The sequence below is a fragment of the Oncorhynchus kisutch genome, linkage group LG27, assembly GCF_002021735.2.
Source record: "Oncorhynchus kisutch isolate 150728-3 linkage group LG27, Okis_V2, whole genome shotgun sequence".
NCBI classification, from domain to species: domain Eukaryota; kingdom Metazoa; phylum Chordata; class Actinopteri; order Salmoniformes; family Salmonidae; genus Oncorhynchus; species Oncorhynchus kisutch.
This window is the reverse complement of record NC_034200.2, coordinates 18,233,831-18,258,753: the sequence shown is the minus strand read 5'-3', so window position 1 is coordinate 18,258,753 and position 24,923 is coordinate 18,233,831. Positions and strand designations below refer to the sequence as shown.

Below are 24,923 nucleotides of genomic sequence, written 5' to 3'. Positions count from 1 at the left end.
TCCTCTCCTGCACCCGCCACCGGGATCGATATGGACGCAGAGGGAGACGGGGCGACCTGTCTGTCAAAGCTACAGGTGAAGAAAGGCTCATATGAAGAAAGCATGCTCTGTATATTAAACGGAACGACCCTGGTGGGGGGAGGGAGGAGGAGGAGAGGGAAATATCAATAAGCTCCTGCTAAAAGAGAGATAAGGCCAATGAGGGAAGAGGGGGATGAGAGGAGGGGTGGAGAAGACTGAAGAAAAGAGAGGGAAAGAACCCAGAGTGAGGATCTGCTGGACGATAGGAAAAGAGAAGAGCTGGAGACCGAACGAAGAAGAGAGGAGGAGGGAAAAGAGGAAACCAGTAAAACAATGAGACTTCCAAAACATTACATGATGGAACAAGTCACGAAACAATTATGATAACACAAAGCTAAAAATGAGTAAAGTGAGTAAAAAGCTGAGGAATGGAAAATAGTGAAAAGAAAGAGTACAGCTATAGAGCTGATAGAGGGGGAGAAAGAGTACAACTATAGAGCTGATAGAGGGGGGGAGAAAGAGTACAGCTATAGAGCTGATAGAGGGGGAGAAAGAGTACAGCTATAGAGCTGATAGAGGGGGAGAGAGTACAACTATAGAGCTGATAGAGGGGGAGAAGGAGTACAGCTATAGAGCTGATAGAGGGGGAGAAAGAGTACAACTATAGAGCTGATAGAGGGGGGGAGAAAGAGTACAGCTATAGAGCTGATAGAGGGGGAGAAAGAGTACAGCTATAGAGCTGATAGAGGGGGAGAAAGAGTACAACTATAGAGCTGATAGAGGGGGAGAAAGAGTACAGCTATAGAGCTGATAGAGGGGGAGAAAGAGTACAACTATAGAGCTGATGGAGGGGGAGAAAGAGTACAACTATAGAGCTGATAGAGGGGGAGAAAGAGTACAGCTATAGAGCTGATAGAGGGGGGGAGAAGGAGTACAGCTATAGAGCTGATAGAGGGGGAGAAAGAGTACAACTATAGAGCTGATAGAGGGGGGGAGAAGGAGTACAGCTATAGAGCTGATAGAGGGGGAGAAAGAGTACAACTATAGAGCTAATAGAGGGGGAGAAAGAGTACAACTATAGAGCTGATAGAGGGGGAGAAAGAGTACAGCTATAGAGCTGATAGAGGGGGAGAAAGAGTACAGCTATAGAGCTGATAGAGGGGGGGAGAAAGAGTACAACTATAGAGCTGATAGAGGGGGGGAGAAAGAGTACAGCTATAGAGCTGATAGAGGGGGGAGAAAGAGTACAGCTATAGAGCTGATAGAGGGGGGAGAAAGAGTACAGCTATAGAGCTGATAGAGGGGGGAAGAAAGAGTACAACTATAGAGCTGATAGAGGGAGAGAAAGAGTACAGCTATAGAGCTGATAGAGGGGGGAGAAAGAGTACAGCTATAGAGCTGATAGAGGGGGAGAGAGTACAACTATAGAGCTGATAGAGGGGGAGAAGGAGTACAGCTATAGAGCTGATAGAGGGGGAGAAAGAGTACAACTATAGAGCTGATAGAGGGGGGGAGAAAGAGTACAGCTATAGAGCTGATAGAGGGGGAGAAAGAGTACAACTATAGAGCTGATAGAGGGGGGGGAGAAAGAGTACAGCTATAGAGCTGATAGAGGGGGAGAAAGAGTACAGCTATAGAGCTGATAGAGGGGGAGAGAGTACAACTATAGAGCTGATAGAGGGGGAGAAGGAGTACAGCTATAGAGCTGATAGAGGGGGAGAAAGAGTACAACTATAGAGCTGATAGAGGGGGGGAGAAAGAGTACAGCTATAGAGCTGATAGAGGGGGAGAAAGAGTACAGCTATAGAGCTGATAGAGGGGGAGAAAGAGTACAACTATAGAGCTGATAGAGGGGGAGAAAGAGTACAGCTATAGAGCTGATAGAGGGGGAGAAAGAGTACAACTATAGAGCTGATGGAGGGGGAGAAAGAGTACAACTATAGAGCTGATAGAGGGGGAGAAAGAGTACAGCTATAGAGCTGATAGAGGGGGGGAGAAGGAGTACAGCTATAGAGCTGATAGAGGGGGAGAAAGAGTACAACTATAGAGCTGATAGAGGGGGGGAGAAGGAGTACAGCTATAGAGCTGATAGAGGGGGAGAAAGAGTACAACTATAGAGCTAATAGAGGGGGAGAAAGAGTACAACTATAGAGCTGATAGAGGGGGAGAAAGAGTACAGCTATAGAGCTGATAGAGGGGGAGAAAGAGTACAGCTATAGAGCTGATAGAGGGGGGGAGAAAGAGTACAACTATAGAGCTGATAGAGGGGGGGAGAAAGAGTACAGCTATAGAGCTGATAGAGGGGGGAGAAAGAGTACAGCTATAGAGCTGATAGAGGGGGGAGAAAGAGTACAGCTATAGAGCTGATAGAGGGGGGAAGAAAGAGTACAACTATAGAGCTGATAGAGGGAGAGAAAGAGTACAGCTATAGAGCTGATAGAGGGGGGAGAAAGAGTACAGCTATAGAGCTGATAGAGGGGGGAGAAAGAGTACAGCTATAGAGCTGATAGAGGGGGGGAGAAAGAGTACAGCTATAGAGCTGATAGAGGGGGGAGAAAGAGTGGTGAGGAGCTGGAAGACAAGTTAACGACTTTGCAGATTTCATTATAGAGATAGTTAACCCTGTTGATACTAAAGGAGGGCGTTATCCTCTCCGGGGGAGTCCTGCACGGTCCTTCCACCTCCTCGCACACAGACAGATGAGATCATTACAGCTATCAGCACCACCGACATCCACAATTAGCACTTCATTCTCCCTCCTTCACTTCACACACTCTCTCTCTCTCTCTCTCTCTCTCTCTCTCTCTCTCTCTCTCTCTCTCTCTCTCTCTCTCTCTCTCTCTCTCTCTCTCTCTCTCTCTCTCTCTCTCTCTCTCTCTCTCTCTGTTTCTGCTCATGACAGTCAGCTTTGGCTGACCTGCCACTCTGACCTTTCCCCACTTCTTTAGAAAACCATTTGCCATTTCAGACAAATAATGAGCTTTATGGAAACATGGCTTTGCATATACGCACATGCGCACATGCGCACATACACACACACACACACACACACACACACACACACACACACACACACACACACACACACACACACACACACACACACACACACACACACACACACACACACACACACACGCACTCACCTGTGAAGCAGACTGGACACTTGAAGGTGCCGCCCATGCCCTCGAAGCTGTGCTCGATCAGGTGGCATTGGAGTTTGGCTGGCGAGTCGAACGACTGACTGCAGAGCTTACACTCATGGTTCAGACCCTCTTCTATGGAGAAAGAAACAAGAAAACACCCCAAATAAGACAGTCAGAAGTGAATAATCCGAGCACCAACAGCAGAGAGGGATCCAGTCTATTCCTTTTCTTCTCTCCTCCTTCCTCATTTCATTTAGCTCCAACACATTTGTGTCAAAGGCTCCTGCCTGTGACTTTCACGGCTCGTACGAGAAGCAATATAATGTGTGATCTAGACCCATCAGGCATAAATTGGACGGCCAGTGGGGGGCCTAATTGCACAGGCGAGGTCTTGCACTTTGAACATGGCAAGTTTGGCTCTTTTTGATTGGCTTACACACAAATTAATTTCTGGGCGACTTGGTGTGGGCAAATGAATGTGTAGTGTAGTGCTAGGTTGATAAGGGAAAGTGCAATACACGAAGAAGCATATAGGCTAATGTACAGAGTAAGTGACAAACGTTAAGAATAGCCAAGCGTGGAAACAGACTTATTTCCTAATCAAAATGTAAAAATAAACAATATGAGTAGCATTCAATTGGATTCGATAAGTGGTCATTATAGAGATGTCAACATTTCAACCTTTACATCCCTTCATTATCACCATGGCAACCCACTACATAACCACCAACGACATTATTCTGATTATTGTGGATGAGTAAAATTAAAATCTGTTAAAATCCGTTTTTGTCCACTTCAATTTGACTCCATCTCTCCTCGAATAAAAATCTCCTATATTCGTCATAACTAATACATAAAGTTAGATATTGCCCATGACAATGGCGTGTGTCTCCAGTTCCCCATCCCATTAGAATGTGTGGCATGTCTTCCTACAGACGTTAGATTACCTTGGACCGACAAGGCAGTTGATAGCTGAAATAACTGCCGTTGGTTCAGACGCTGAACCTGCCCTACCGCTCATTTGCTGCACAACGATCCGCTGACTCAGACTTCGACAGAGCCAATTGGAGCGGAGCTGCCCATCTCCTGAACTGCACGTCAATAAAAACCTTGTGCACTCTCCATGGGGTTGGGCCTGTGCTCTGTCAAAGTTCCCCTGTCCCGTGAAGTATGGGTCCAGGCATGGGGCCAACTAGAGGGGGGTGGGGGATATGGGGAGGAGGGTCTCTGGGGGCCCAACCAGGGCTGGGGCTCATCCTTCAGTCTCTACAGCCCAATGCACACAACATGGACCCAGGGTGCCAGACGTGCAAACACACAATCCACCAGCTGTGGCTATACCAGGCCCTGGAGGATCAGAGCGGAGTGTTACCGGATGGGCCTTGGGCAAATCTGGCAACCTGACTCACAGATCTGGCAACGCCGCTCAGCTAAACAACAATGGCCTGCGATGAACGGGAACAGATTGAACCCAGATCCACCTAGATGCCCGTGTTTTAAAACCCCAGCCCACACACAGCCAGTGACTTTCCCATTTGTACTTTTATGGTCAATTGTTGTTTCGCTGCTCAAAGCACACATTAAACAACATGGGCTGGTTCACTCCACTAACAACATTTGCCAAAATTATAACAATCTACTAATTTCTGAAACCTGCAGTCGATTACAACAGGCTTTACCACATAACATAAATAAAGAAATGACAATATCAGGTTCAATTAAATTGGTTTCCACCTTTACAAGTGGGGTGGAGTCACTTCATAAGGGTGTTACAGTAACAAAGAAATGCAGTTGTTCATCTGTTTTGGTGACTAGCCTATTCTATACCTCAAGATTGAACTAGAGTATAGAGTGAAAAATACAACCCAATGACCTGGGCCTAGAAAAAAGGGCAACATGGTGAGTCTACTCATGTATTACATACAGAGTCTGTTTGTGCAGTATGTCACCACAGGCTCCTCTAGGCCTGCCGTCTTCTCCTTATAACCCAACCATCTGGCCCTGTAAAGCAGATGAGGAAATTCTACCAAGGCCTCAAAACAAACATTTAAAGCTGGCATAGTCTGGAAGAGCCATTGTCTTACCGTGTGTGTCTGGCTCAGTGGCTTACAGTATGGATGGATAGGTACAAATAACAATCAGAGGAGATGATCATGTCGCTTGTGATCTTGCCCTCCCTTTTGAAAGACACGCTGTGTGTGTGTATGTGTGTGTGTGTGTGTATATGTGTGTGTGTGTGTATGTGTTTGTGTGTGTGTGTGTGTGTGTGTGTGTGTGTGTATGTGTGTGTGTATGTGTGTGTGAATCATTTGTGCACCTGTTTAAGATAGCGAACGAGGTGGAGTTGGGTCCACTTTGATCCCCATTCAACGTGGCTGTGAGTGTGTGTGTGTGTATTCAGAGTACTCCATGCCTGTGCCCATAGGTGCAGCCATGGTTTTAACCCTGGAGCACATTCCTGTCCCTTCAGAGACCTGGCCTGCGTCATTATGCAGATACCTCTGCACCTGCCCAACTGTCTGACCTTGGGTGCATGCGTGTTTGTGTGGGTGAGTGTGAGTGGGTGTGTATGTGTGAATCTAAGACATGTGTTTGCTTGTTAGTATGAGAAGTATTCACTACTGTGTGTATGTGTGTATGTGTGTATGTATGTTTATTTTCGTGTAAGTGTGTAAGTGTGCATGTGTGTATTTGTGTGTGTGTGTGTGAAGAGTGAGTGTGTGTGTAAAAGAACACAGGACAAGTGTGGAGTGTACACGTCTGTTCCGCACTGACAGTCCCTGTAATGTTGCTGTGTATTAGGGGACGGGTCTGTATGCAGCAGTGGAGCAGGGGTTGGATCACACTGGCAGTCTGTTCCTTAGTGAGAGTCAGGGGAGGAAGTCAGCCAGCGCTCCCCTATAGCTCCCTCGTCGGTGTGAGGTCACTTCCTGTCGCTCCCCTGGCCTCCCCCAGGGCTGTCAAATCAGCACAGAGCATTCAAGAGCCCCCATCCCAGCCCACTCTGCACCGACAGGAGCAGACTCTGGATATAGTCACAGAGCCACTGGGGACTGGCAGCTCTCTCTCTCCCCCTCCCTCCCTCCCTCCCTCCCTCCCTCCCTCCCTCCCTCCCTCCCTCCCTCCCTCCCTCCCTCCCTCCCTCCCTCCCTCCCTCCCTCCCTCCATTCTCCTGAGTGTTCCTCCCTCCACTGCCACCACCCTGTCCCCCTGCACTCATAAGAGAAATCCTTTAGATGAGAGCTGCTCTGTTCCTGCTCCTCTAAGTGTCCCTGACACGAGCAAAGCAAGCCTATCTGCATATCCACAGGGCCTGGTGGCACTCCTAAGGCTCATGGTTTATGTATTCCACAGCTCCTTAAAACACAAACGCCTAATATCTCTCCCATGTGGAAGGAGGGAGGCGGAGGTGGAATACTATTTCTTCTTCTTGTGTTTAGTCTTTAGCAACCAGGCTGAAGTTCATGTTCTGTTGAAGGTTGTTTTGGTTGTTTGGGACACTGGGGTTCGTTTTCTTGCTGTCTTGTCTGGCTGTCCAAGTTGTGTTGCTTACACCACTTATACATGAATGATAGTACAGCTTTGTGTATACTGTATGAGTACGTAGAGTAGAGATATAGGATCTTAATTTGATCACTTTTTTGTACATACTGTAACCCTCTGAGAACCATATGTTTATTTGAGCTTGGTGTGATCGTGGTTGCCCTAAGGTTATTTTGCTTACAACCTTCCCACATCTTTCTGGGAAAGGTGCAGGACAGTTGCTTAACTTTGGAATATTCTCAGCACATTTAAGGAACTTGACAAAAAACATTATTTTCTCAGTATTTCATGACTTTAACAGAATGTTTCCTTAAAGTTCAAACATATTTATTTCACAGCTCCTTGTGATATTAAGACAGACGACAAGGTTTATACAAGGTTTATACAAATCTCCGCTGTTGAAAACCAAAAAGAAATGGGAGATAATGTCTTCATGCTTTTACAGTGTAGATCTAGTATATAAATGACCTGGATGGGCTGATGAGACAGTGGATTGCTCAGTCTGATGGAACAGAGTAAATAGGCATTTTAACATCATAGATTTAGCCGGTGGTAACTTGTGGAATTGACACTGGCTGGAACCCAGTTTTAACCAATCAGCATCCAGGATTAGACCCACCCGTTGTATAATGTACTATAGGTCACAGAGAACAAATAGAATACAACTGAGGAAATTGCCAGGCATAAAATGACATTACCATTTCCATTTTAGTCATTCAGCAGACGCTCTTATCCAGAGCGACTCACAATTAGTGCATTCGTCTTAAGAAAGCTAAGTGAGACAATAACATATCATAATCGTTGGGATTGATTGAGATAGGGTTCAGACGTTTGTGAAAGATGGGCAGGAAATCGCTGTCCTGAAAGGGGGAAGCTTGTTCCACTATACAGGACACAGTAGGCCACAAAATCCAGACTGGGCCACGGCTGTTTCTGTAAGTCTCAGTCACATATCCTCCGTTCCAACAGCTTTCATCTACAAGCTCAGAAATTATACTTGTGACTGTTATACTTTTAGAAATTGACAGAAGGCAAGAGAATGATCTCATTTGGGTTTTGAGAGGACATACTAGTATATAGAGAAAAGCTATATGGTTGTGTATGGTACTGTAGCATGGTAGACATCTCAGGGCCTGTAAACAGTAGGTGGGTTTACTTGGCTCTACCTCTCCACGGGAACTATATATTAACATATAATGGGGGGAAAATCAGAGTGATTAAGGCCCAGGGAATTATGGGTGAATAGAAATCAACGCCGCCTCTCTGTGCGGTGGTGTGTGTGTGTGTGTGTTCTCTGGAGATATAGAACCACTTCTCACGTGGAACTCGGGTTCATTTAAGAGATACTACAAGGCCCATTAGAGCGTTGAGAAGAGGAAGGGGGCGGGGATGTGGATGTAGCTGGTAGGTGGGAGCTAGCTACCGCACAGGGACCAGGCTCCCACTGGACCTAGGCTGATTGGAGAACTGGCGCCTGGAGGCGAACATAACTAATGTCTATCTCCTGCCTTCTCAGTTTAAAGAGGAGGACATGCAATTATGTACAACATTATAGAATAAACCCTATAGGAAAGCTATCTAATCCTGGAAATCACCCTCATTACTATACAAGTATGATGATAACGATGACCTAATATGGTCAAATGCTAGCCAATTACCTCGTTAGGACTGATAAAATGACCTTTATACCAGATATATGAGGGAAACAAGAATAATATAGGAGAGATGTGTAGCGGAGAAGAGTACCCACTCATGACAAAAGAGAGAATAATGGAATCTGGAAGATTGAAGAACAAGGTGTCACAGACAGGCAGACAAACAGACCCCATGTCAGGTTCCCAAGTTCATGCCATTTCTGTGTGACGTTTATTCCAACCCTCCAGAGGGAACCGAACCAAGGGGTGAGATTGTCGGGTGTGACATGTCAGTGGGGGAGATTGGGGTGGGGGGTGAAGGGGGGCTTCAGGGGGATGCAAGCCTGTGTCCCAAATGGCACCTCTATTCTCTTTATAGTGCCCTACTTTTAAACCAGGGCCCATATCGCTCTGGTTAAAAGTAGTGCACTATAAAGGGAATAGGGTTCCATTTGGGAAACAGCCTCTGGGAGAGTGTCAGGCCTCTGGGAGAGTGTCAGGCCTCTGGGAGAGTGAATTCAGATTCAGGCTGAATCTGAACCTGAACGCACGGCAGGTTGTAGGTGCTAAACAGAGCACAGCTAGTCTCCACTTCCTCTCGATCTCCACCACCTACATTAAATGCCTCGAACCCTCCCAATGACGGTCGTGGTGGCTGGGTCCAGGCACATACTGACTTGCCAACCTGACAGGGGTTTGGTGTGGAGATAAAAATGCGTAACGTCTGAGGACACGGTAGCATAGGTGTAGCCCGGTAACGGGTAATGCACAGGTTATGCACAGACTGCTACAATGCATACAAAGACATGCTATAATCAATCAATCGTCAGAAGACATGAGACATGTGGCATTTTCTCTCTAACTAATCAGTATTCAGCTGAAGTGCAGGATGCTGCTGGAGGTTAGTCTGTACTTACACCAGAGAAAAAGAGCTGGAGTTTGCACGCTACTTAGGGGCTATACAATCTACTTTGTTGCTAAACAGCTTACAGTTTCGCCATCATTCCTAACGCAAGAAAGACACTACCTAGTTGGTAGGTCATTGAGGCTGCAGCAAACCCACAAAAAAAAAACACCACAACAAAAGGGAGAGCAGAGCAGAAGACTTGTTAACGAATTATGTGTAGGCACTGCAGCTTGAGGCTGGGTATGGAGGTCCGTTGGGGACAAACAGTGCAGGCTAGCTGCTGAGATGGATGGCAGTGGAGCACTAGACCCCCTGCAGCCGCACAAACACCATTCTGCAGTCAACTGCTCTCTTCTACTTAATCCAGGCCCTATTCTAAACTGCTGGGCCTTTTTCTTTTTAGGAGAACATAAAGGTCAAATGGACTATAGCCCTGCGTTACAACATCACAAGACTCGGACTCTGAAGAGAGAAAAACACAGAAGCAAATCACACAAACAGGCAAAGAAGAGCGAGGGAGGGAGAGGGGGGGATGAATCTAACAAGAATCTCTCTTTCTACCCATGAAAAGAGTGAGTGACCTGATTGTACAAAGTTAACTATGACACACATGCAAGAGCCTTTCTTCCCTCGCCTCATTGTGGCAGCAGCGCTGTGCAAGCTGAGGGGCGTGTGGCTCTATGGGGTCATATGCGGCCCATCCACACAAAGGAACGGGAGAGGAGAGAGGACTGGAGAGAGGGGCTGGCCAAATGGAGAGAGGCCCCTTGGCTGGGCTCGCGGCATGGAGCACTGTACAATTAGCCAGCCCCTGCGTTTCTGCCGGCTTATAATTATCAGTGCTCTCCTTAATTGACCCCCTTAGCCTGCTGCAGAGGGACCACCCCCCCACCCCCCCATCCCCTCCTCCCTCCTCTACACCCCCCTTCCCCACACCCCCCTCTACCCCTGCGCTTGGCGCAGACCACAGAGCACCGAGCCCCACGCCGGGCTCTCCAAAGTCATTTAGAAAAACGCTCATATTTTCCACACAAAAAAGAGAGGGGAACATTTGGTGAGAGAGAATTCATCATCAGGTGTCTAGAGGTTTTCCGTAATAGAAAAAGCGAGTCCCACTGAGCGCGCTCCATGTAGCGGCCAGCCACGCATGCTCGGGACCAGCAAGCCACCGTTCGCAGTGGGTCCGCCAGACATTAGCATCATTTTATATAACACAGGCGCCTGCGCTGGAAATTTAATACATCTCAGCAAATACTAGACAGACGTTTTGCATAATCATTTTTTTTTCTTGCTCTGTGAGAGACATACTCTCTCGCTACCTAATCTGTCCCTAGTCTAGTCTATTCTCTCCCCTGTCCTGTCTTTCTCTCTCTCGCGCCACGGTGCTGTTCTCACTAGGAGTGGGGAAGTTCATTACCTCAGCTAAATCAGAATTAGTCCCTTCATTTTGACGGGGCGAACTTCATTAGAAAGGCCCTCCCTTAATCCAGCCGGGAGGACTGATGAATCTACACGGGGCCATAATTTGCTTCACACAGCATATTCAGCTACTTCCTCCTTCTTTCCTCTCCCCTTCGATCTTGCCTTATGTATTCACGGTTACATTTTCATTCCATCAAGAGAAAGAACCTGAGAGAGGAAAACACCTGGATATAATTAAGTAATGGGAGCAGAGAGAGTGTAAAGAGAGAGGGAGTTATGCTGTTTGGAACGTCCCGTCTCCCCGACAGACCGTGGAGCCTCTGGGGCTGAACTGCTACAGAATGGCTGGGTTGGTTGGCGGACACTCAAATATAGAACCGACAGTGGACTCAGTCTGAGAGTTTAAATATGATCTAATAGCCTACAAGGCCAAGTGCAATTGAGAACGAAAGAGGGAGAGATATGGGAGAGAGGGAGAGAGAGACAGAAAGAGAGAGAGAGGAAAACAGTTAAGTCACACATTTTGGGGTGAAAGAGAAACACGACATCCACCACAGCAGTTCACCAGAATCAAGCCAACACCTCAACATCCAGAGATGTGGATGAGGATGGACAGTCCCTGACTAGCATCCACTGTGTCATCACTGTGCCTGGTGCCTGGTGCCTGGTGTCTGGTGCCTGGTGTCAGGCAGATGTGCTGCTTGGCATGGCAGCTACTCTCTCTACGGTCCCCAGCCACCCCATAAAAAAAGAAAGCCCACTGGCTCCCTCATCCCCCCCTTCTTCCTACCCCTTCTCCCCCCTCCCAAAAAGCCTGCTGACTCCAGGGTGGCGCTGAGACGAGTCTCACCCCTCTTCCCCCCTCCCAGGCCTCTGTCCCCCATGCTATGCCCCTGCAGCCTCCCTCCCTCATCACCTCCTCACAGGGGTCCCCTGACTGGTAATCTCCTCCCTCCAATGTGAAATCTCTGACAGCGATGCCCCGTGCTCTTACCCCCTCCCTTCGTGGCTGATGGGTAAATTGGAATGGCGCACCCTGCTGGCGCCGAGAGCTCTGAACAGAGCCCAGGCACACACACGCTGGGGGACCCCCGTCGACGCCCCCTGTCTAATATAGTGGACACGCACGCACACTCTCTTGGAGTGGAAATAACACACAGACGCACACTCACATACCCATAAGGTCACACAGACACACTCATGCACCCACACACAGACACACACACACACACACACACACACACACACACACACACACACACACACACACACACACACACACACACACCCATAAAAGCAAACACAGAGACACACACACAAACGTGCCAAGCCATTGAAGGAAAGCGCTCCACGCATGATTTATATTCTCACTAATCTACATAAAGATTGAATATATGATAAATAAACAGATACCAGGAATTGAGTCAATATATGTTCAAATTCAAATGTGCATCATCTGGGACACGGCTCAGCTTGTGTGCCTCTGCTCTCATCTGCAGCCACTGACTGCACCTGACTTCCGTTGCCATAGTTTCCATTATCTGAACCCATCGACATCAAATGAAAGGATGGAAAAGGACACACAAGAAAATGATTCACTAATCCAACAAATAAAAGGGTGCCTACTAGATTTCATCGCCCCAAGAATAGCACCAGTTCACCATAGCATTGCTCCGTACGTGGAGGTTCAACACATTAATAAACATTATTAAACCAGAGCCTGCCTCGTTTTTTCTCTCTCTCCAGTCAGGCATCAGAGTAGGATTTCCCAGAGGCCTGCTAGTCTAGCTGTCAAAATGTTCCATCCCTCCAACCCCATCCCATCTCTGTCTATTTTTTCTCCTCCTCTGTCGATTCTCTGAAGCATGCGTGGACGGTTGAGTCCACTCTCAAATCACAGGGACGTCCTGAAATAGTCGGACAGGACCCGGAGGGGGTAAAGATCACTGCAGAGGAAGCCACACAGGCATTCCTGTCAGAACAGACCCATGGATTTCACAGGGCCAGGGGTGGGGGGTGGGCAGCGAAAGCCTCAGAGCCACAGACATGACATACATTTCATTACACTTAAACCAACTGTGGGTTCAGCTCAGAAACCTTGTATGGTCTCGGAGGAAAAAGGATGTGGAAAGTGGAGGTAGGAGGAGTGACTTTTAGAAAGAGGACAATGGCGAGGTGGACAAAGAAAGAGAGGAGGCGGTAGACTAATTGCTCGGAGGTTTGTCCAATTCTTTCTTTCTGTAAGTGCTTTTGTGTAACGCTCAATTGTGCCTTTGAGACGAACATACAGTACATCCATTTTGAAGATGTCAATGAAAAGCATGCCTATTATCATGCATTATATATGACACAGAGCAGTATAACCCATTTGAATATGTCCTTTTTGGTGTTTAGAAATACACCTTCATACCACCCTTTTTCAACATATTACTTTGTTCTGCATTATTGCCATTTCCACCCATCAGGAGCCCAGGGGAGCCATGAGACCCTCCTCATCTAGACTCCCCAGACACTCTCTTCAGCTCTGCTCCTTGTCCAAGCCCCTCAGCACTACTCCTCAGCCCTGCTCCTCATCCCCAGCCCAGTCCGCTCCTCATCCAACCTCCTCAGCCCCAATTCTCCTCATGCTTGCTCCTCATCCCCCGCTTCTCGAACCTGCTCCCCCCAGTCTGTTCTCCCCAGTCTGTTCTCCCCAGTCTGTTCTCCCCAGTCTGCTCCCCCCAGTCTGTTCTCCCCAGTCTGTTCTCCCCAGTCTGTTCTCCCCAGTCTGTTCTCCCCAGTCTGCTCCCCCCAGTCTGCTCCCCCCAGTCTGCTCCCCCCAGTCTGTTCTCCCCAGTCTGCTCCCCCCAGTCTGTTCTCCCCAGTCTGTTCTCCCCAGTCTGTTCTCCCCAGTCTGTTCTCCCCAGTCTGCTCCCCCCAGTCTGCTCCCCCCAGTCTGCTCCCCCCAGTCTGTTCTCCCCAGTCTGTTCTCCCCAGTCTGTTCTCCCCAGTCTGTTCTCCCCAGCTCTGTTCTGTGTTCGCTGTTCTCTGACGGCTCCATTTAGTTCCTCTCAGTAAACACAACACAGCCTTGGATGGACCTGAGATGAGAGGAGAGAAAGGAGGAAAGGAGGAAAGGAGAGAAAAATGCACTTATCCCAAACATGCCAAGAGTAGTATTTTCAGAGAGAATAAGAGAGGGAGAAAGAGAGAGAGAGAGAGCAAAAGAGAGAGTGAATTTCTCCATGGCCTTGGTGAGAGACCACTTGTCAATTAAGACTGTCAGAGGATGCTCCTCGAAAACAAGAGTCAGATCTCAGGAGAGGTCTTCAGGGAGAGTGCTCAGTCTGGGGCCACTGGGGGTTGGAGGAGAAGAGAGACACAGCCCTCTATAAAGCTACTAGCCAATCATACTGTACACAGGGTCAAGATGCATCTGCTCTCTGGTTTGTCTCAGTCAGATAGTCTACTTGCTACTGTAACTCTGCTTGGGGGAAAAGCTGATCTCCTATCATTCTCTAGTAATAGATTCCCTATAAACATACTCTACTGGCTAACACAGCATTCTGTGAGATATCATATACTATCTAGACTGCTTTGGTTGACAAAAGTTCTCTTCCTAGTGTTCTATTCATGGGAGTATTATTAGAAAGGCTATAGAATTACAAAACACCATTGTTATCACATACAGGAAGGGAACCCTTGTTCATTACCCTGCTATGAAGTCGAGGATTTAGAATTAGAATCAGCTGGGGTTGTTTTTTTTACTGTGACAATCTGACTGCTGTTATGTTGCCCATCTCCTTCCAGCTGTCAGAAGATGTACCCTATCTCTGACAAGATCACAAAACACTTTCAAACAGACTTCTGACACGTCTGATATATCTTCAAAACTCACTGGCAGCCATTGCTTGATTCCCCCATTGACTGGTGGCGGGTTTAAGTCGAGGAAGAAACTTTTCATGTTTCTTAACTGGTTGCTGCATGTGACATCAGAGTGCATGAGCATGTGGCAGAATGGTATTGTCCAGGGGAGTGAATCTACCCGTCACCACCTCCTGACGTGGGACAAAGAAGATTAAAACACTCTGTGTCTGATTGACAGGCTCGGCACAGCTTCTAGGAAGATGACAGCTCTCTAAGTCACACAACAACAAAAAAAGGCAACTCGTCTAATTTTAACTCCGACTACAACACCAACTGAGAACCGACCACCCATCTGTCAAAACGCACAAAAATAATACTTCCTCGAGAGAGAAAAAAAATAACCAAGCATGCTGCGATACTGCACCACACTAAATAACAGTGCTAACAATCAAACAGAGAAACAGAGTTGAGAAAAATAACAATAGGGAGGAGAGAGACAAAAAGGGCTGAGAAGACGCCATCTCCCTCTGGTGCAACAGAGCCAACAGCAGGAGCCTGTGAGATTGTGACAACACTTTCAAACATTTCTGTTACTTTCTCAGAACATGTCTGATGACGTGGCTCCGATGTGATGTGGTGCTTCTGCGACAGCCTAGTCCCATTGTACTGTACCGTCGACCGGGCAAGCTGTGGTTACCCGAAGAAACAACATACACCCCTCCGACTACACCTGACATTAGTAATGACAGGAAGAGAGGGAGAGAGAGAGAGAGAGAGGGAGAGCGAGAGAGAGACAGAGAGAGAGAGAGAGAGAGAGAGAGAGAGAGAGAGAGAGAGAGAGAGAGAGAGAGAGAGAGAGAGAGAGAGAGAGAGAGAGCAAAAATAGGAGGAGGGTGAAGGAGTGAGAGCAGGAACTGGAGGAGATCGATGAGTGAAATAGTATGAGAATATCATTTTGTATTCTTTGGGTTTGTTGTGTTTAAAGGAGGATAGGATGGGGGGAGGGAGCTGCTCCCTGACGTTGTCACGTTGTGTAGCGAAGGCAAGCAGGGTCGCGCACTAAATGATTCACTGAAAACGGAATCTTTTACATCGGCGTCAGCAATTCAGCCAGGCGCCCCTGTAGGGGAATTCTTTCTGTGTGTTTTTATTGAAGTCTGTGCCGAGCGCGCCCAAAAGCTCTGACAGGGGGCCCCCGCGGGCTCTTGTCTTCACCTCTAAATCATAAGATGGAGAGATGAAGCTCCCTCTGTGCTCCCAATTATACCCCTCAACACCGTCTCGCACACACGCACACTAAGACATGCTCACACTTACACGTGCACGCACACACACACACACACACACACACACACACACACACACACACACACACACACATAGAAGCCCAGCCCTCCCCGCCCCAAAACTAAAAATGGGCAGAGAAGAAAACCCTAAAAAGCCTAACACAGTCCTTGTGGGGGGCTCCTCGATCGGTGGGGTTCAGCTATACTCGGAGCAGAACAGCGGGCGCTAGCTGCTGGAACAGCTGACAGGCTCGATCCGAACGGCGGCCCCGTCCCCCACGGCCTGTCAGAGCTCACTCTACGGCGTGACGGTTAGTTGCTCCGACTCCAGGGACACGCCTCAAAGGCATACACCCCTTACATGACAGGCCGCTCCTCTGACCCATGGAGGCTCCACGGCCTTTCCCCAATTACGACTTCCAGTAGGGGGAGCCACAGGTTACGTGCACCCCTCTAGCCTCCTCACCTCTCCCCTTATCCCCGGCAACTGGGATCCCCTACGACCAGGCTCCCAGCTCGATCAGAGGAGGTATGTGTGGGAACGGGTGGGGGGGGGGGTGAGCATGCAAAGAGAGGGTTGAGGTGTAATTTAATTGTAGGGCACAGCTGCGCAAACAGGGGTATCAAGGAATGTCCTTCTGCTGATGGAATGGACTTTGCATGAATGGTCCCACTTTTCACCCAAAAACATTATCCACATCTTAAAGAGTGGGTGTGTATTAACTGAGACAGCTTGTCTCTCTTTTCTTTGCAGTAATCAGACTGTTAACACTGGAGCTGAAACAAAGGCAAGGAAAGATGAGGGGTAGCTAGAGCCTTGTTTCTGGCGCTGCTGAAACCAACTCACGGACTCTTCCTATCTCTCCCTGGATGTCTCTCTCTCCCCGGATGTCTCTCTCTCCCTCTATGCCTGGCTGTCTCTCTCTCTCTGTTAAAGACCTCCTTCAAGTTCCTGCTGTCTGACCTGTCAAAAGGCAGCCCTCCCCTCCCCTGTCCCTTCACTAAAACCCCCAAACAAAACAAACTAACAACTGCTAGCGGGGTCAGAGGGCGGCTTCTCTGGGTGCCTGGGTGCCCCTGATTGGTGGAAAGGACAGCGAGGAGAAAGGGGAAAAGAAACAGGCAGCTTTTCAAAGTGAAATCTCCAGCTGACAGCTTAGAGCCTCCACACACACACACCCCACAGTTAGCTAGCTACAGTTTCTCTTGCTGCTGTCTGTCTGTCATTTCTAGTCCGTCCAAGCCATTTGGAAGGATTAATAAAGAAGGGGAAGAAAAAGTCAAGCACAGCACACTGGGGCCTGCTAGTGTATAGTGTACAGTGTATAGTAGGGCCTGAGTGATGGGTTCAGAACCCCTTTAGAGAGTGATAGACCTCCTGACCTTGACAGCCCCCAGTGGTGAACCCTGACCTCCCTAACCTCTGGCCCTCTGTCAGCCCCTCGCCGCGGTGAGACAGGTGCAGGAAGGAGAGTGGCCGACTGGCTGTCCTGTATCCCGCTGTCCTGCCTAAAACGTCAAACCGGCCTCGCCTAACCTACCTTCACAGAGATCCTCCCTAATCTCAGACCAGAGTCCATAAAACCCCTGGCGCAGGCTAGAGATAGTTTTTCCCTGACATTGGTACTGTACATCTCCAAATGCATATCTATTACCATACAGAATATTCCAGTGGTGGTAGGTGCCGTTTAAGGGAGGACGATTTTTTATGAGTATGGCCTTATTTCTCTTAGTTGCAAACGAGCGTTGCTATTGGACAAATTTGGGTATGTTTATCCCCTTTCGTTTGCTTCCGTTTAAGAAATGATTTTCAACAGAATTGGCGGAATGAATACACCCTTCATCACAAACACAGTTAACAAGCCAGATCGTTGTATAATTCCTTCTCACATCTATGCACTCTCCTCCTCTCACCTTTTCCTTTCATTGTTGACTTCACTGTACAACACATCAGCTGTCTGTGACCTGGCGAAAAAACCTTTCCAAGCCAAACCTTCATATCATAACCGCTAACCTCTACACAGAGCCTACTTCGTTGTCACCATATTAGCTAATGTCAAGTCAACTCGCTACAATCATGCAGTACAGTTTACAGTTAGCAAGCAGTTTGGCAGTTACACTGGTGGACCCGGTGGCAATACATTAATAAAAACAAAAGCTTAACTTGACTTGGAAGAGTTCCAGTGTTGGCTAGCCAAGGCCAGCTAGGTAACATAGCATCCCTCTCTGTTTGAGCCAGGTGTTTGAGTAGGCAAAACTAGCTAGCTGCATTAGCTAGCTAAGTAAATGACAGTAATATATAGCTCTCTCTCTCTCTCTCTCTCTCCTGCTTCTCCTTCTTTTTTAAAGAAATGAATTTGTTCAAAACTGTTCAACTATTGTCTTTCTCTCTTTGAGTCAACTAATCACCACCTTTAATGCACTGCAGTGCTAGCTGGCTGTTCCATATGCTTTCAGATATATACAATATTAATTCTCTGATCCTTTGATTGGGTGGACAACATGTTGAGGAAAGTTTTCTCTAAGAAAGATGTTTCACAATAAAACAAAAAAAGGAGGATGGTCCTCCGAGGATGGTCCTCCGAGGATGGTCCTCCACTGGAACATTCCAATGTTTCAACCAATTGCGGTACTAGTACTGAGTTGATTCTATTTATTTCAATTCACTACAAATAACACTGAACTAACAGTGGTCACGCTAAAATGCTAACCAGGATGAAATATGTGGAGGGGAGAGGGAGAAAAGACAAAAAGAGAGAGAAAGAGAAATGGCTCTGCATCGACCAGTGGCAGAACAGAGGAGGGGGAGCTAACTAAATGGAACAGGAGAAAGACAGGCACAGCTAGTTTACAAATGGATTAAGTTCCATTTTAAAAAGCACTTAGAAAAATTATACCCACTGTTATATAAAAAAAATGTGTCAACTGTAGATATTACTAAAGTGGCAGCAGTGTGCAGATCTAGAGTGGAAGGCACAATGACACATCACGCCGCCCTGTTTCTGTTCTGCAGGCGGGCGAGTGGGATGGCGGGCGCCCGGTTCCAAGGTCACGCCGGTCTGCGCCAGTCTTTCTTTCTGCAGATCCATTTCCTCTCCCTAGGGGCTAACCCCCCTCCCTTCTCCCTCGTGTTGTTGGCCCAGTGATTCAGTGCCTTGCATTAAGAACAATTCACCTGCCTCCAGCATCCCAGCGGCACAGGTCCCCCGGGGAAACCAGGTGGAGCATAAAAAAAGTTCCACATATGGTAAAGTCAAGCTGCTCGGAGGCTGCTGAGTGTCTGCTGTGGGGATAGAGGCTCCTAAAAGGCCCAGCTGGTACTTGGAAAAGGGCTTCTGCATTACTACACCTCAGTGCCGGTTTCGGCTCCCCTTTGGAAAGTGTTGGCCGGCGCTCAGCACTACCACCAGCCATTTTACAATTCTCCCTCTCTATAGCCCCCTCCCTCTATCCCTCCATCCATCTAGCCCTCCCTCCAACTGGTTCTGTATCCAATTGAACATTTGGTCCTCCACTGCTGGTTAATCAAATTCCTCCATCTGGCCCCCTTATCCCTGTGGAACACAAAAGGTGCAGCCTGAGCCCTGGTCCAAGTGCATATTGGGAGGGAGGATGGGATGGAGGGGCTGAGGGATGGAGGGGAGGGACTGCCTACCTAACTTAACCAGCCCAGTCAACTAGATCAGTTAGGGGAACAGGGGCCAGATCGGATGGGATCATTTTGGGCAAACAGAACAGGAGGGAGCGACGAGGGACCGAACATCACCTGCTGTTCATATAGAGCTCAGGGACACGTGAGAAGGGGAGTGAGACTCAGTATGGCCATAAGAGGGTATTCTGGAAGTATAGCTGTCTCTGCATACACTGTAGAATAGAGATTGTAGAGTGCAGAATACTGAATACATAGAGTGTAGTGTTGTGACTGATTCATGCTATTTAGTTTCCCTAGCAGAAGGGGGTGCTATTCTCATAACACACAACATTAGAAGGAAAGAAATACTAAAATGAGAGAGTGAAAAAATAAACATTGATGTGTGGGTTTTAGAAAGTGACAGTTGACAGAAAAGCAAGGATTTTCGGCTTGGCTCTGTACACAATCTCCTCCCCAGTCAAAAAGAGCAGCTGAACACCTAAGCCGGGCTCTCTGGTCAAAAAGAGCTACCTTAAGATATCACACAAAGCTTCAAATGATATTTTAAACAACCCAGGAGCGAGTAAAGCCTTCACAAAATATATTCTTAACTACATATTTATCAGACTACAACAGTCCAAAAATCTGCCCTGCTGTGTGTCAACAAATTGGATTCAAACTACAATCCCCTCTTCAAAATACTTCACTCACTGGAGTGACATATCCATCAGGGTTGGGGTCAATTTGGAGTTTCTGAATTTCATTTCATTCAACCCATGGATTGAAATTCAAATTTGAGTTGGACACAACCCGCAGGAAGCAGAAGTTTGACTGAATTTGAATTAAAGGAAGTAAATGAATAGCGTAGGTGCATAAAGATGGCGGCCTCCATGCACTTACCACAAATACCTACTTTGCATTAGCACAGTCTGCATAACAACAATTCTAGCTCCAAGACATTGGCAATTTGAACCAAAACTGTGATTGTGCTGATTTATTGCCGCATTGAACCACCGTAGTTGCTAAAACATTGATACATCTATTACCAAATGCATCTGTTACTTATTACCTCAAAGAATACCGATACCATTTCAAATATCAGCTTGATGACAACTCAAATATGTCAAAAACTATTTTGATATATTTTTTGGTCATGAGATTAGGTTGTTCCCTTCCATTCTGGAGTGTTTGATGCATTCTGGGACATGCATTTTCTTTAATATTTATGTTCTTAATGTTTTGTACACTTGGTATATGTAAAACATTTAAACTATGTATGTAATGTACATAGTATTGGTCACCAAATTAAACATTTGTAGATTGGTGTATCAAATACAATTTCATTGAATCAAATTATACTTACTTACTTTAATTCCAATCCAATTCCAATTCTGCTTCCCGTGGGGTGTGGCCAATTCAAATTCAGTTCAAATTCAATTGGAATTCCAGAGGCCCCAAACCTGACCATCGTTTCATTCATTCACACTCTTTACCTTGTGTATTCAGAACAAGAACCGAAAGAACGACACAGACAGACAGTGACACAAAATATGACACAGATAATCAAAACACTAGGCCTTAAAGTCTCTAGACTATCCAGAGTACCCATCCCATAATATCTATTGTACGATTCCTATTCATGTCCAACCATCCCCTCTCCCTCTGCCAGGTGGCAAAACATGTGTCAATAATTAAACTGCTTTTACATAACAGGATACAGGAACACAATGCAATTTGCTCGCCATATTTCATTGCGCCTTTACGGAAGCACGAGAGACAGAGTAATTAATCAAACCACTGGAATATGTGAACGGCAATTTCCACCTAATGGCACTTACAGGAATTGGGTCCCTTAAGCGCCATGTTGTGTCTACCAAACGAGCCCGATTCATTTTCTCATCCGCCCAGTATCAGACAATAAAACGCTGGCGTTGCCGTGGACGTTAAACAACACAACAGTTTGACACTAGTCTGATACAGCTGTAGAACCACATCCAGCAGCCATATTACTCATATCACTCAATTTTATGAGAAGCTAACTGACCCTTGACCTGTATTTACAATAAAGAAGACTACATTAAAGTTACACCCGCCATAGTTCACTCAGAAATATACTTTTTTTTTACAAGGAAATATAGGTTCCAAACTGACAACTGTCATTATAGCCTGCACAATCTATGCTGTTTTGAATGAGAAAACAGTTGAAAAGTCTATCAAACCAAAAGACTGTGATCAACTGCTGGCTGCAACAATAGCCATTGTGGACATATTGGCCAATAGACTGGAATACCCATGATGTTTAACTCACTCTTTGCAGTACAATGTGTTTGAATACAATACTTTAAGGTGTGGGATGGATGCCGCTTTTAATCTTGACTTGACCTCAAACCTGAGTTTGTTTGTTCTGTATTTACTTAACCACACCAGCAGGCTAAACCAAACCACCGAGGCCCTCTGAGGGCCGGGCCCTCCGGAAGACGATCATTCACTGCTTTTAGTGAGGAGACGGCCCTAGTCTAAATGGCACCCATGTCCCTAAAAGTGTTTTTCCTCTCTCTCTCTCTCCCTCTTCACTCTCTCCAAAGACTTCTCCTAAGTGCAGCATCTTGTTTCAGTAATTCAGCCAGGGCAGAGACAGGGAGGGAGGAAACAAATCGATTTATTTCCCTGTCGCTCTCTCTTTCTGTTCCTCCATGAGTTGCTGTAAGGTTTCTTGGCGGAGTTCTGGACTATTGGACAGGACCATGTTATGGGAAAGCGTGTCATTGCGTTTAAGGTCATGGTTATACCAAGGTTTCATCTTGAGCATTTTTTTATCGTCCTATAGAACAGAGTAGGTAAACAAACAAAGACACAGCTGCTACTGATACAGAATCTATATCAAATAGCAAGTTAATAACGCTACAACATTTGAAGGGATAAATAACAATTCCCTGTACAGTAGTAAACATATTTTGGGGCCAAATTTTTAGGCCATATTTGTAGGCCTACATTCTAAAAACAACCATTAGGGAGAAAGCTTTTAGTAAGGTGCATAAGTAAAACCCAGATCTATAAAAAGACACGATCACTAAATAATTCAGATAAATGCCTTGTGTGATTACTTTTTTTGTTGTTGCATCATTTCAAATAGTGAGATGGAGAAAGAGAGTGAGTGTGTGTGTGAGTGAGAGAGAGAGAAACAAGAGTTCTTCAGCTGTGCCATTTTAGGATCCAGGTAGAACCCTTTTGGTTACGGGTTTTTACTTGGAACCAAAAAGGGTTCTTCAAAGGGTTCGCCTATGGGGAAAGCCGAAGAACCCTTTTAGGGTTCTAGATAGCACCTTTTTTCCCCCTAAGAGTGTAGAGTGAGAGTTTCACAAACACACACAAACCAGCACACCCCCATAAAACTTCCCATATAACAAATGACACAAACAGTACTGTAGCACGATAAAATGAAGCCATGAACGAGATAAATAAAAGGACCATCGCCCCTTTAAGACTAATCAGGACCGGGCATTGCCAGTGATGCTTCATTCCAACTCCCCCCATCCCATCCCAGCCCCCACCACCCATCTATGTGTGTGGTTTCAGCCAATCTCTAGGGGCCCCAGTCACATCTCCTCTGCCTTTGGCCCCCTTATGGATTCTAATCTTTCACTCTGGGTCTCCAATGCCTCCCGCCAAGCCACACCAGGCCTTTTAATTCTTAATGAGCGGTCAGCAATTCTCAAGTCGAGGTTCTTTTCTGATTTCCATGAAATATTTCGTCATATACTTGAACAAACCAGTAGCATATAAAGTACAGTAGCACTACAAGCCACACAATCCATTCACATATTCCAAAATATACCAATATGCTGTTACAAAGAAGACAGGGGAGCACGACATAAAACCAAGACTGATACAGTATCTGTTGTTTATCTTCTTTTTAAAGTGCTATACCCATAGGGGCAGACTACGAGAGAGGGCAGAGGTCAGCTTCATTACATTCACTCGTCCCTCTGAGTCAGACAGTGCAAAGACATGCAGTGGGCAAATTCCATGGCAGCATTGTATATTACATTATCATAAACCCCACAAGGGCTAACCTTTTGTTCAGTTTCATTTGATTCTAAGAGAGTTCTAAAAACATTCACAACGCTGAGCCTTGTCCAATCGGTGTCTTTTTTATTCCATGAGTGTGTTTTTTTTGTCTTTCAGTCTTGTGACTGCTCTTGCTAAAGACATGCTATTCCAAAAATAAAGTGTCAGGGGAGATGGGGGGGGATCATTGAATCATACTGGCTAAAATATCACATCATCTCGAAAGCGTCTGGCTTCAGTATCAAACTGTGCCTAGAAAATAAGATCTTCAAGAAGAGGCTGTATTGTTCTATGGTATAAACCTAAACCTAAAGATATTCAATACTTAAATAGACCAACCAGAAAAAATGTAATAATCATAACCTGGTTTGTAAAAATAAATTAAAATACATCAAAAAGAGAATGGATACAAAATGTGAATTTTGGCTCTACTGATAACATTATGGCTACAGCTTCTTTACCAGTGCACATTCTCCATTACCGCTCTTAGCGTCACCTGTTATAATCTGCCAGCATTTGCAGTATCACTCAACACTAACATTCAAGGTGACAAATGCTAAGAGGGTACAATGTCATGTCACAATGCCAAGAGACCAGGAAATGACTCTCCATAACATCTATTTTTCATCGGGGCTGGTCGAGGCAGCCTAATGAAGAGATCTCTATGGGATCTCAATTCCACATTCTGGCTTGTATGTGCATAGCAATCTTTAGCATAGCCCTGTCATGACAAAACTGTGATCCTGGGGATAAAAGGAGAGGGGAAGAATGAGGAAGGAATACAAAAAGAGAGGGAACACAGTGAAAGAGATGAAAAGAGTGGAGAGAAAAGAGAACACAGGGAAAGATGGAAACATAGAAAGAGAGAGAAAAGGGAAGAGAACAAGACAGAGAGAGAAGGGAGAAAGAAAGAAAGAAAGAAAGAAATAAAGAGAGGAAGAGACAGAGAGATCTGTGAATTTCCCCCTTCTATCCCCTGAGACCTCCCTTGATGCCAAGCATTCATCATCCAGCCTCTAATATCAGTTATTCTGTGGCTCCTCTGCTTACAGCAGAATTAATTTCGGCTTTAATTACTCTCATCGGCGGAATGCTGATGAAGGCGAGGGACACGGCATTCTGGGACCCGGGCCTCATTCTGACGCTTTAATTTGAATGAATTCCACCCGGAGACGCTGGCAAACAACTGGCAGCCGAGCCCGAGGAGCCACTTTGGGACCGCAATGCTCTGCACCACACCGCACCGTGAGAGAAAGGAAGAACAGCAGTTGTGGCCCTACCCAACCAAGTGTGTGTGTTTGTGCGTGTGTCTATGAGAGAGTGTGTGTTTTTAGCCTTTATTTGACCAGGCAGGTCAATTAAGAACAAATTATTATTTACAATGACGGCTTGTGTGTGTGTGTGTGTGTGTGTGTGTGT

The 24,923-nt window shown here is 46.4% G+C and overlaps 1 protein-coding gene across 6 annotated transcripts in view; it reads right to left on the bottom strand.

Moving 5' to 3' along the window:
• LOC109871646 (zinc finger protein 521-like) overlaps positions 1–24,923 on the bottom strand; it is a 150,792-nt gene that overhangs the window by 28,336 nt on the left and 97,533 nt on the right. For all 6 annotated transcript variants that reach the window (XM_031806541.1, XM_031806543.1, XM_031806542.1 and 3 more), the window contains exon 6: positions 3,168–3,299. In XM_031806541.1, coding sequence (XP_031662401.1) covers positions 3,168–3,299 — 132 coding nt within the window. The remainder of the gene's footprint in view (positions 1–3,167; positions 3,300–24,923) is intronic.